The 13,196-nt window shown below is 44.5% G+C and overlaps 1 protein-coding gene across 5 annotated transcripts in view; it reads right to left on the bottom strand.

The window, feature by feature from the left end:
- PLEKHA6 (pleckstrin homology domain containing A6) overlaps window positions 1-13,196 on the bottom strand; it is a 1,721,986-nt gene that overhangs the window by 327,380 nt on the left and 1,381,410 nt on the right. For all 5 annotated transcript variants that reach the window (XM_040339539.1, XM_040339538.1, XM_040339541.1 and 2 more), the window contains 2 exons: window positions 12,832-13,014; window positions 12,578-12,742 (listed from right to left, as the gene is read on the bottom strand). In XM_040339539.1, coding sequence (XP_040195473.1) covers window positions 12,578-12,742; window positions 12,832-13,014 — 348 coding nt within the window. The remainder of the gene's footprint in view (window positions 1-12,577; window positions 12,743-12,831; window positions 13,015-13,196) is intronic.

The raw sequence follows: 13,196 nt of genomic DNA, 5'->3' as shown, positions 1-13,196 counted from the left end.
AGGGACAGGGGCATTTTAATTATTATTATTTATTTTTGTTACATAATAATTCACTAAGACCTCCCCTTCAGCCTGGAAAGCATGAGTTCAGGGGAAGAAAAAAAAAGCTCTCATGCTTTCAGCAGCCATTGCAGCTTTGTTCCTGCATGTGAGATGAACTGAGCATGCTCAGACACTTAGAAAAAAAATTCCTTTCTTTTTAAAGGGTGAAAATCACTTGGATGCTCATAGAGCGTGGGTGGGTTAGTAATTTAAGGACATACTTACCAGGTGTAAGCACTTACAAGCTCACCCAAACTAGAGACTGAAATTTGTTCATGTGATTTCAATTGCTTAATTAGCACACATTATAAAAAGTGTGGATCGAGCAGTCCTCAGCTACCCTCAGAGGGGCAGGCTGGCAGGAATGTTGTTGCTAAACAGAAATGTGGTTTGGAGCATGTTTATTTTGCCAATGTTTTTTGTTTATTTTTAAATGATGTTCACTTTGATGCATTTGTCTCTGCTGCCTTATTTTGAAAAAAAATTCTGAAGATGTTGGAACCTATGTTTATTTTCATTTTTGAAATGTATTTTTGTTTGTGTGTGTGTGTGTTTGTTTGTCTTTTTTGCTTTCCTTGTTTTGTTGACCAATAAAAATTACTTTAAAATTTTGAAGTTTGTTTTTTGTTACTTTTTCATGCTACAGTCAGCTGCAGCTGAAATAGGTTTAGCCTAACAAATTAGGTGTGATTTTTGTCTAAGCTTCTTTCCTGGTGTGTAATCATGAAATGTTTGCCATGTTTAATGTCCATGAATTTAAAGACAAAGTGGTAAGTATTTTCTTTTTATTGCAGTGGTCCTCAGCCCTCAAGTACCCCCGACAGAACATGTTTTGTGGATTTCTCTTATCAAGAATTGCTGTCCAGACTGTCTTTTAAAGCACATGTGCAAGATGAAGGAAAACCTGCAAACATGGCCTATTGGGGGGGGGGGGCTATTGGTGGACAGGCTTGAAGTGCTGAGTTACAGCACTGTGCTTAAATCTAGCGCAAGGCAATCCTATTCTAATTGTGGGTGTTTGAGGGAAGCCAAGTGAGTGTTAGAACCCCTGCTTGTGTTTTTTTTGGGTTGAGCTGTGTGCCTTTTCTTAAAATTGACTTCACTTCCTGTCACACAGCTGAACAGGAAGTGAGGTTAAAACCCTACCAGTGTCTTTTCTTGGGGACACAGGTCAATCTAACTAGTGTCCCCATTAAGCAAATTGCACTCCAGCACTGCTGTGTACACCCCAAATCATGGGTCTTCAAACTACGGCCCTCCAGTTGTTCAGGAACCACAATTCCCATCATGCCTAGTCATGTCTGTGAATGTCAGTGCATTACAAGGCCTCATGGGATGTGTAGTTCTACAACAGCTGGAGGGCCGTAGTTTGAGGATCCCTGCCCCAAATGATTATTTTGTTTGGGGTTTAGTAAAGGCAAAGCCACTCTGCAGAACAAGCATAGTCGCTGAAAATCAGAAAGGAAGCACTGATGGTTTTAACATCCAATCCTGTAGAAGCAAAGTTGTTTTGTTTTCTTCCTTGCTTGTCCACTTGTAGTGCAATGTGGATTTGCCTTTAGTAAATGGACCCCAAAGTCCAAGATCCCTAATAATTTGGGGTGTACACAGCAAAATGCTAGAGTGCAATTTACATAATGGGAAACTATTTAGATTGATCTATTATATATTAGTAAGGATTTAGCCTCACTTCCTGTTTTGGCTATGTGACAGGAAGTGAATGAATTTGAATTAGAAAGGGTGAAGACACCTCACAAATGTTGTCACTATCAGGGGTGCAGACATCCCCCAAAAAATTAGCAGATAATACTTATTTGCAAATTAATAATTTTTTATTTAACATTGGGTGGTGTTTGTGGGGGGCCCTAACACACACATTCATACATATTAGCAACGCTGTATCCTGGCCTATTGGCATGGTTATATTTTCTTAGGCCTCTCAATAAAACTCTCTGAAATTTGTGCTTAAACTAGAACTATAATCAACACTTTTTATTTTCTTTAATTTTGGATAAAGTGAGGGAGGGTTATAGGCCCTGTCAGTTTATTTTGTATTATCTGTGTCCAATTGGGGAGATTTGCCTTCACTTCCTGCCCCATAGCCAAACAGGAAGTGAGAGAAAAACTATGCAAATTAAGGGAATCCAGTGCCCCCCTCCCCCCCCAGAACTAGTGTGTGGGTCCCCTGAAAATTCCTGGGCGGGTCATACAAAAACAGGGTGTGGCCTTGACAGGAAGGGTGGGTAATTTTTCTATTAGGAGGTGCAGAAATGTAGTCAGGCCTAGGGCAGCACAAAACCTAAATATACTACTGCATATTAGGGCTTATTTAGACCGGATCCGATTTGCAGCATGTTTTTATAGTGTGGGAGGAAACCCACGCAGGCACAGGATGAGCAAACTCCAGGCAGATGGTGTCACGGGCGGGATTCGAACCAGCAACCCTTTTGCTGCTAGGTCAAAGTGCTATACACTACACCACTGTGCTGAACGAACATGATTGCAGCTGAAAGCATGAGATCCTTTTTTTTTGCCAATACCATGCTTTCCAGCCTTATTGACCCTGCCTCTCTCCATAAAGAGGACCTGTCACACACTAGTCCTATTACAAGGGATGTTTACATTCCTTGTAATAGGACTAAAAGTGATCCAAAATAAAAAAAAGGGACAAAAAAGTGCAAAAAGAAAAATATTAGGTAAAAAAAACGCCCCTGTCCCTAGTAGCTCGCACTCAGAAGCAAACATGCTTGTAAGTCCCGCCCACATATGTAAACACCATTCAAACCACACGTGAGGTATTGACACGTGCGTTAGAGCGAGAGCAATAATTCTTGCCCTACACCTCCTCTGTAACTCTGAACTGGTAACCTGTAAAAAAAGATCAAGCATCGCCTATGGATATTTTTAAGTCCCGAAGTTTGGCGCCATTCCATGAGTGTGTGCAATATTAAAGCGTGACAAGTTAGGTATCTATTTACTCGGTGTAACATCATCTTTCACATTATTCCTAAAAATTGGGCTAACTTTACTGTTTTGTTATTTTTAAATTCATGAACCGTTTTTTTTTTTTGGGCCCAAAAAAAAGGCGTTAGAAAAATTATTGCGCAAATACAGTTGGAAATCAAATAAAAAATTACCGCCACTTTATTCCCTAGGGTGTCTGTTAAAAAAATATATATATATAATGTTTGGGGGTCCTGAGTAATTTCCCAGGAAATAAATATAATTTTTACATGGAGGAGAGAAGTGCCAGAATAGGCGCGGTATGGAAGTGGTTAAAGTGAAATAATAAAAGTTAAATATTCCTTTAAATTTCATACAGGGGGGGAGGGGGGTATAACATGCCTGTGAAGTGCATGTTTCCCGTGCTTAGAACTGTCCCTGTACAAGATGTCATTTCTGAAGTGAAAAATAAAGTAATTTTAAAGTACTCATGGCTATAAAGAATACAGTCATTGCTCATTAAAAATAAAAAAAATGTATGGGGGTCCCCCCAAATTAAATTACCAGGCCCTTCAGGTCTGGAATGAATATTAAGGGGAACCCCGCCGTAAAAACAAAAAAAATTACGTGGGGTCCCCCCAAATATCCATACCAGGCCCTTCAGGTCTGGTGTGGATTTTAAGGGGAACTCCACCCCAAATTAAAAAAAATGGCGTGGGGTCCCCCTAAAAATCCACACCAGACCCTTATCCGAGCACGTTAACCTGGCCGGCCGCAGAAAAGAGGGGGGGACAGAGTGCGGCCCCCCCCCTCTCCTGAACCGCACCAGGCCACATGCCCTCAACATGGGGAGGATGTCCCCATGTTGATGGGGACAAGTGCCCTCATCCCCACAACCCTTGCCCGGTGGGGGGCTTATCAGAATCTGGAAGACACCTTTAACAAAGGGGACCCCCAGATCCCGGCCCCCCCCCATGTGTGAAATGGTAATGGGGTACACTGTACCTCTACCATTTCACCTAAAAAAGTGACAAAAGTGTGAAAAATTACAGTAGCCGGTTTTTGACAAATCTTTTAATAAAATCTTCTTTCCGCGGTTTTTCTTCTTCTTTCATTCGGGTTTCTTCCTCTGCTTCTTTCTTGGGTCTTCTCGTCCACATCTTGCCCGACGTCTTCTTCTATCTTCTTCTCCGTCCGTCGGCCTTCTCGTCCCGCATCTTCTTGATCTTCTGGGCGCTGCGCTTGAAATTGAAGACCCCGCCGTGTTCCGCCCCCCTCTGACGCCACAGGTAAACTCATATGAAAGTCCGCGTGTGGTATATGTGCGTCAGAGGGGGGCGGGGTCACATGAGCGTCACACGGGGGGAACTTCAATTGGAAGCTCATCCGCATAGTGCGGCGGCTTCTTCTTCTCCGGACGGCGCGCTTGAAATTGAATTCCCCCGCCGTGTGATGCTCTGTGACCCCGCCCCCCTCTGACGCACATGACTTTCAAATGAGTTTACTTGTGGCGTCAGAGGGGGGCGGGTCCCAGGAGCGGAACACGGCGGCTAATTCAATTTCAAGCGCTGCTTCCGGGGAAGAAAAAGAGGTGGACGAGAAGGCTGACGGACGGAGAAGAAGTAGATAGGAGAAGACACTGGGCAAGATGCGGGACGAGAAGGCCGACGGAAGGAGAAGAAGATAGAAGAAGACGTCAGGCAAGATGTGGACGAGAAGACCCAAGAAAGAAGCAGAGGAAGAAACCCGAATGAAAGAAGAAGAAAAAACGCGGAGAGAAGAGAATAAAAGATTTGTCAAAAACCGACTACTGTCATTTTTAACACTTTTGAATTTTTTTGGGGGTAAAATGGTAGAGGTACAGTGTACCCCATTACCATTTCACATAGGGGGGCCAGGATCTGGGGGTCCCCTTTGTTAAAGGGGTCTTCCAGATTCTGATAAGCCCCCCGCCCGCAGACCCCCACAACCACCGGGCAAGGGTTGTGGGGATGAGGCCCTTGTCCCCATGTGTGGATTTTTAGGGGGACTCCACGCCATTTTTTTAAATTTGGGGTGGAGTTCCCCTTAAAATCCACACCAGACCTGAAGGGCCTGGTATGGATATTTGTGGGGAACCGCACGTCTTTTTTTTTTTACGGCGGGGTTCCCCTTAATATCCATTCCAGACTTGAAGGGCATGGTAATTTAATTTGGGGGAACCCCTACACATTTTTTGTTTTTGTTTTATGAATGAATCCTCTCTGAATTGTCAGAGCCGACAATTCATTATTGCCGTGTGTGAATTTTAAATGACTTTTTTTCCTTCAGAATGTCATTTTGTGCAGGGACAGTTCTAAGTGCGGGAAAAATGCGCTATTTCACATGCTGACTTTACACCCCCCTAGGTACGAAATTTAAAGGAATATTTCACTTTTACTGTTTCACTTTAAGCATTATTAATTTCACTGCTCCCGAAAAAACTGCCGTTTTAAAAAATAAAAAAAGCATTGATACATGTCCCCTGGGGCAGGACTGAGGTCCCCAAACACTTTTTAGGACAAAACTTGCATATTATCCTTTAAAATGAACACTTTTGATTTCTCCCATAGACTTCTATAGGGAGTTCGGCGCGGCTTTACATATTACTTGCAATGCGCCGGCTGCTACGCTGGTTCATGCGCCTAATTAAGGCTTCACCCGGCGCACTAATTAAGGCATGAACCAGCGCAGCGCACAGAGCATAGTAAATCAGCCCTATTGTGTTTGTGTTCACTAAAATGCATTAAAGTATATTTTTTCCCAAAAATTTGTGATTGAAAAACCACTGCACAAATATCATATGACATCCCACTCACTGCAATACCCACCATTTTATTCTCTTGGTCCTCTGTTTAAAAAATATATATAACATTTGTGGGTTCTCAGTAAATTTTGTAGCAAATATATGCAGCTTTCCTGTCGCATCATGGCAGCATACACCTTTGGGTTGTGGCTCCGCCACCCACGACCTGATAGGACCGTTTAACTATTAAACCCAGCGAGGGCCCCCGCCCAGGTATTCTCCTTTTTTTCCCTCACCTGAGAAGATAACAGCCTTACACAAACCTTAAATAGGTTTATACTGCAGCGACCTCCAGCTCTTCTGAGCATCTCTTTCAAATAACACTTACTGAGCCTTGTAGTCCTCCAGCGATCTGGTCTCCAGACATGTGTGCCAGTTCCTCACAAACCTTAAATAGATCTCTACAGCGGCCTCCAGCTTTCCAGTATAAAAGAACCCTTTTCACAAAAAACTGGCTTTCTGCACCCTGTAGTTTCTCGGCAGGCTCCAGGCATGACGCTGAGCGTCCAGTGACTTTCATGCATGTGCAGACAGGCTGAAAACATCCCATACAGGCTTACAATGCTGACTTCTATGGGGATTCCAGCTTCCAAGATGGCGCCCGTCTGCTCACAGCACTACTGAGCATGTGTCGTCATCACAGAGCGCCAAATTTAAAAATCCCAGTCTTTTCTCTGCAAAAAACACTGTTCCTGCCAGCGTTTTTCAGTGGGATAGTTTGCACTGCTGTTCCTCCTTCAGGTAAGCCCCTGGGGTTTTCTCTTCATTTCTGATACCACCTTACTGCTGCTTACATGCTCACTTCCTACTGTCTCTGTAGGGGGAAAACCTATTACTCCTCATGGAGGTCGCTGCCCCGGTAGACCATCACTAGCATAATAGGTAAGTGGGGGGAAGATTGGTAAGTAGTGAAGATCGAAAAAGAGAGCCTGTCACTAATGCTGTCTAAATTGGACAGCCCTATCAGGTCGGCCAGATCGTCAAGACGAAAAGAGCCATGTAGAAGAAGCCGCTCAAACCACTGGCAAAGCCACTCGGACCACGGCAGAAGTCACTCACGCAGCAGGAGAAGTCGCTCAAGTCGCAGGAGGAGCCGCTCAAAATCCTATTCAAGGCACAGACACTCCTATCATAGGAGGTCTCCTTCACGCAGACGATCTCTTCTCTCTCAGCATATCCGCCCATCAGGGAATTCATGCTGGGTCTGCAGTGCCATAGCACTTTCAGACAAGCTGGCTTGTCGCACGTGCCTAGACAAAGCGACCAGAGAAAGAGAGCCGTACAGAGATCCGGCCAGAGACACATCCCTGCAAATCGCAGAGTCTGAAACAAACAGGTCCGCACAAGGCACTTCACCTGCGACTCCTTCCACATCAAAAAAGTCACAATGACAATGAGGAATTAGAGGTCTCCACTGGATTTGACTTTGCACTAATAGAACACGTCATTAAATCAGTGAAGGAAGCCATCGATTGGGAAGAGGAAAAAGAAACTCTGCAAAAAGCGAGAAAATATTTTCCGGATCTGAAAAGAGAGCCAGAGACCTTCTCATTTATCGATGAACTGGAAGACCTAATCAAGGATGAATGTCAGAAACCTGAGAAAAAGACCAGTCTCAGCAATAGGCTTGCCAAACTGTATCCGCTGAAGGAATCTAGTGTCAACCCACTAGTAACACCGCCAGTGGTAGATTCTTCCCTGATGCGCCTCGCCAGGCATGTAACACTTCCAATAGAAGATGCGGTTACATTTAAAGACGTGCTGGACAGAAAGATCGATCTAGATCTTAAAAGAACCTACCTATCTGCAGGCGGTGCCAGCAATAGCAAAAATCTGCAGACCAGCAATAACTCTAGCAGCAGTGGGAAGAGTCATTTCAAGCTGGTCCTCCAATGCCGAAAAATTGGTATCCGAGGGAACGGATCAAGAGAGAGTAATCGCAGTTCTCCAGGAGCTTAGCCTTGCAGAATCCTCTGTAGACATGATAAAATCAACATCAAGAGCAATGTTAAGCTCAGTCATGGCAAGGAGGGCACTTTGGCTAAAACCCTGGTCAGCTAAGCCCTTCCTCGAAGTCTAACTGGTGCAAAATCCCATTTGACGGCATAAACCTCTTCAGAGAGAAGTTGGACTCGGACATTTCAAAGGTCACCGGCGGGAAGTCATGTCTTATCCCTTCAGACAGAAGGCCGAAGCAACAAAGACTGCCTACCACCAGACGAAACCTCCCAGACAGGTATAGGGAGGCTAAGTCATACAGGCCCGGCAGAGAGTACAGGAAGAATTGGAAGAATCCACAATCATCCTTCCTAAAACTCCAAAAATATAAGACCCCTGCCACGGGGGACCAGAAGTCCTTTTGAAGGTACGCCCGCCCAACCAGCCATAGTAGGAGCCAGACTGAAGGACTTCAGGCAGGTTTGGGCGGAGCTAATAAAAGATCTATGGACAGTAGCTACCGTCAAAGAAGGATACAAATGGAGGTTCAAGAATCATCCTCCCAGAGACCAGTTTGTCTCAACCAGAATCCCAACTTCTCGGGAAAAGAAACTGGTGCTGACACAAAATATGTTCAAGACTTAAAGTGGAGGTTCACCCTTTAAAAAAAATTCTGACATCACACGGAGTCGAGCCATCCTACCGACAGAATGCCGGTGTTTTTTTTTTTCCTCAGCACATACCTAGTTATCAGGATTTTCACCTCACGGCAATCCCGCGGGAGTGGAGTGAGCCGCACCGACGTTCGTTTTTTTTTGGCAACCTGTGACGTGCAGTATGCGCCGTTCGGAAGCCTGTCAATCACAGGCAGTGCTTGGGAACGCCCACTCCCGCGGGATTGCCGTGAGGTGAAAATCCTGATAACGAGGTATGTGCTGAGGAAAAAAAAAAACACTGGCATTCTGTCGGTAGGATGGCTCGACTCTGTGTGATGTCAGACATTTTTTTGAGGGTGAACCTCCACTTTAACCCAAAAACAGGCCATAGTGGAAGTACCACCTCCACAAAGGGGAAAAAGGCTTCTACTCGCCTCTGTTCCTGGTAAAGAAAAAGACCGTGAATTTGCGCCCCGTCCTAGATCTGAAAAATCTCAATCGTTCAATCATAGTGGAGACATTCAAGATGGAAAGCCTACAATCAATCCTCAATGCCATAAACATTGGTGACTGGATGTTCTCCGTGGATTTGAAGGACGCTTACCTGCACGTTCCTATTCATACCGCATTCAAGAAGTTTCTCTGCTTCTCTGTGAATCATCAACACTTTTAATTTCAAAGCCTTCCGTTCGGGATTTCCACCGCTCCCAGAACCTTCACCAAGGTCCTGCTACCAGTAATATCTTTACTAAGGGAGCAAGGGTTGAGAGTCCACCATTATCTGGATGACATTCTACTCCTCGCAGACAACCAAGAGTCTCTTCTACTCCATCGAGATACCCTAACATCCACCCTTCAAAAATTTGGGTTGCTGATAAACTGGAAAAAAAGCAATCTCCAACCTACCTAAAGAATGGTTTTCCTGGGAGCAGAACTAGATACCCGGCTCAATACAATAGAGCTTCCTCAAGAGAAGATTCCCGTCATAGTCCAAAAGGCAAAAAGGTTACTCTTATCCACCACACTTCCAGCCAGAGAATGTCTCAGCATTCTGGTGTCGCTATCAGCAACCATCCCTATGGTTCAATGGGCCCAGTGGACCACAAGACCTCTCCAGACATCAATCTTGAAACAATGGAACGGCGTATCGATGTCTCAACGAATCATTATCCGAAAGGAGGTCAAACAGTCTCTATGGTGGTGGACCCAGTTGAACAACCTAAAGAGGTACAAACGTATAGTCACCCCCCCCCCCCCACTCAGGAGGTGATCACTTCGGACGCCAGCAAGGAGGGCTGGGGAGCAGACTACCAGCAACATGCAGTCCAAGGCTGTTGGTCTTTCGAGACACTGGACATAGTATCGAACGTCCTAGAAATGAAAGCAGCGTTCCAAACACTCTTGGCATTCAGACCTCTCCTGAAAGGGAAAGAAGCCCTGCTGAAGATGGACAACAGGGTGGCACCAGAAGTCTTTCCATGATGCAGGAAGTTCGCCCAGTTCTCGAATGGGAGCAAGCGAATCTGTCAGGGCTAAGAGCGATGTATGTACCGGGGGACCCCCTAATCAGCTAAGCAGGAGCCTCGTTTCCCACAACGAGTGAGCTCTGAGTTACCAAGCTTTCTCCCTCATAACAAAAACTTGGGGCATGCCGGATGTAGACCTGGCAGCAACTCCTAGACAATGCGAAGTGCCGGAGGTACCTGACGAGATTCCCCTGCCCGTTTAGCGGAGGGAACGGATTGCCTGCAGCACAAGTGGAACTTCCGTCTGGGGTACATCTTTCCCCCGACACCTCTCATACCAAGATTTCTTCTCAGACTCAAGAGGTCATCATCCACGATAATAGCAGTCCTTCCCTTTTGGCCGAGACGGTCATGGTTCAACACTCTCCTTCAGCTCAACACAGCGAGGCCGTTACCACTTCCACCAGCAGCAGACCTACTCTCCCAGGGAAATTGAAGAGAAAAATGAACCCGCGCTACGGAAAATAATTAAAAAATATATGCTGCAAGAAAGGATAAAAAGATGTGTATGCTGCAGGAATGACCTCTAGTACAATAGTGTACAGAGAGGAAGAATAACTGAAGTGGCTGCCCCTACATGTGTATTCCACCGGAGTGTAATATGAAATGAAAGAAATAAATTAGTAGGTGTTGGCACCTATCTGTATGCAATCAAAGATAAAAAAATAAAAAATATATATATGGGAATAAAAAATATATAAAATATAAATGTGCAATATTATGACATGAATGTTGGAATAGATGCCTTGAATTTTTTTTATATGGTAATAAGTGATTTTCCCTCCCTTATATAAGTGCACATGTAGTGCTTGCAGGTGTATATATAAAGTTCACAAGTGCATAGGTAAATATAATGCAAAAAAATGAAAAATATAAAACAATGAAAATATGAATAATTAGTCCATAAAAGTGCTGGATTATTGATTTGAATGCTTCATGCTGCAATCCAAAAAAGTGCTGTATGTTCCATGCACAGTGCTGCGTGCCACTCTTAATGATATTATTAATGTGATCCACTCTGTGCTCCCTTCCTCCATGCTCTGATGTAGCCCGCACTCACCAGATCAAGACCCCCTCCTGGGGTAGCAAGCATCCACAGTGTATGCCCTGTGCTGCACTCTGGCAAATCTCTGTCCCCCTGTATGGCTCTGTATCTACTATCCAAAGGGGCAACTTCTTCATCCATCCCCAGAAAGGATGCATCTGACAGCCTGGAAATTGAAAGGACTAGGTTGCTCCCAGAAAGTGGTAGAGACGCTTCTTCAAGCCAGAAAATGCACCACCAACAATACCTACAAGAAGATCTGGGAGAAGTTTCTCTTAGTCGCACAACAAGACTGGAACCCGTCATCTCCAACAGCTGCTCAAATCCTTGAGTTTCTCCAGTTAGGCCTAGATAAAGGCCTTGGGTCAAGCACTCACAGCTTTATCGGCCATGACAGGAGTCAAATGGGCACAAGAACCTTTTGTCATCCAATTCCAGAGGGCCTGCCTAAAGATAAGGCCTCCCAGAAAACCTTCCTTCCCGACCTGGGATCTTTCGGTCATACTGGAAGCTCTAGCGCATGAACCATTCTCTCCATTGGACAACATCTCCATGTGGGACCTAACGCTCAAGATCACCTTCTTGATTGCAATAACATCTGCAAAGAGAGTCTCAGAGATGCAAGCCTTACTGGCAAAATAACTATATTTGATCGTCTATCCAGACAAAGTAGTCTTAAGACCATCCGATCGGTTCATCCCGAAGGTATCATCCCCCTTCCACTTTAACCAGGAGATCAACCTTCCTGCTCTCTCCACCGATCAAGGGGATCCACATCAATTGGTTGTAAGAACCAACATTCTAGCCTACCTCTAGGCAACCAATGATCTTAGGAAATCAGAAAACCTCCTGGTCATCCCACATGGATTTAGAAGAGGGCAAACAGCAACCTCTCGCATCATCGCGGCTTGGCTGGTAAAAACCATCAAAAAGGCCTACTCGCTGAGCCAAGCACAAACACCTGAGGGCTTGAAGGCACATTCCACAAGGGCAATAACGACCTACTGGGAGTGTCCTCGTCATCCAGAAACACCTTTATTTCTCATTATAAGGTGGACTCTGCCAGATTGTCTATGGCAGTTTGGACGAACAGTTATTCAGTCCAACACCTCCTATCCCTTGTAAATAAAACATTATCTTTATGCTCAGACCCACTCAGTTTGCGAGTTATTCACCCAAAGGTGTATGCTGCCATGATGCGACAGGAAAATTGTATACTCACCTTTCCGTAATTTTCCTTTCCTGTCGCATCTTCATGGCAGCATACAGATTCCCACCCATCTGAGGTCCCTCTCTGGGCTTAATAGTTAAACAGTCCTATCAGGTTGTGGGGCGGAGCCAAAACCCAAAGGTGTATGATTGCATGAAGATGTGACAGGAAAGGAAAATTACAGAAAGGTGAGTATACAATTTTCCGTTTTTTACGTGTATGAGTGAAATGTCAGAATTAGCCCAGTTTTAAAGTGGTTAAAAATGATCCTTTATGTGAAAGTAGAATCTAATGCTCAACAGTTTTGAAATATTTTTTTTTTAATCGCACATAAATTAATGTTTGCAAGCTCCTGTTTCTCCTATGATGTATTGTTATGCTTTAGGTACCAACCTCTCTGTTGATGTCTATACTAAATGCCTGAGGCTCCAATTCCATCTTGCGCAGGCGTGCAATCTCCTCTCGTGGAGACTCATACATCTTCTGAGGCTCTTGTTGGCGTATAGCTGCTTCAAGGTCTGAGATGTCTACCTCATGGATGCTCCGATGCCTTCTTACCTGTAACCAATTACTGATGTATCAAATTCATTTAGACCTTGCACTCATTTATTCCATCTACTGTTGCTATAACATTTGGCCTAGCTCACCACTCTGTATGTGCCTGCTGGTTTTGTAGTGCTGGGATCTGTTTGCTGACTGGGAGAGATTTGAAGGCTCCGCCTCTTTTCTTTCATAGACCCACTGTGATGCCGTTTAATGCGTTCTATTTGCTCTTCTACGCTCATTTTGGACTTGACTTCGGCAGGGAACATGGCACTTTTTGGACGTTCCTGTAAATAACACAGGATATTTATGACCTTTTTTGTCTCTAAAATATAAAACATTACATGGTTTAAAGTTTAAAATGACTTTTGATAAAAAAAAAAACTGCCTTGGTCAGTTATGACCTGAACACTTAAAGCAGGGATATGCAATTAGCGGACCTCCAGCTGTTGCAGAACTACAAGTCCCA

This window comes from Rana temporaria, chromosome 2 (assembly GCF_905171775.1).
Source record: "Rana temporaria chromosome 2, aRanTem1.1, whole genome shotgun sequence".
Lineage (NCBI taxonomy): Eukaryota > Metazoa > Chordata > Amphibia > Anura > Ranidae > Rana > Rana temporaria.
This window is presented reverse-complemented; position numbering and strand designations above follow the sequence as displayed.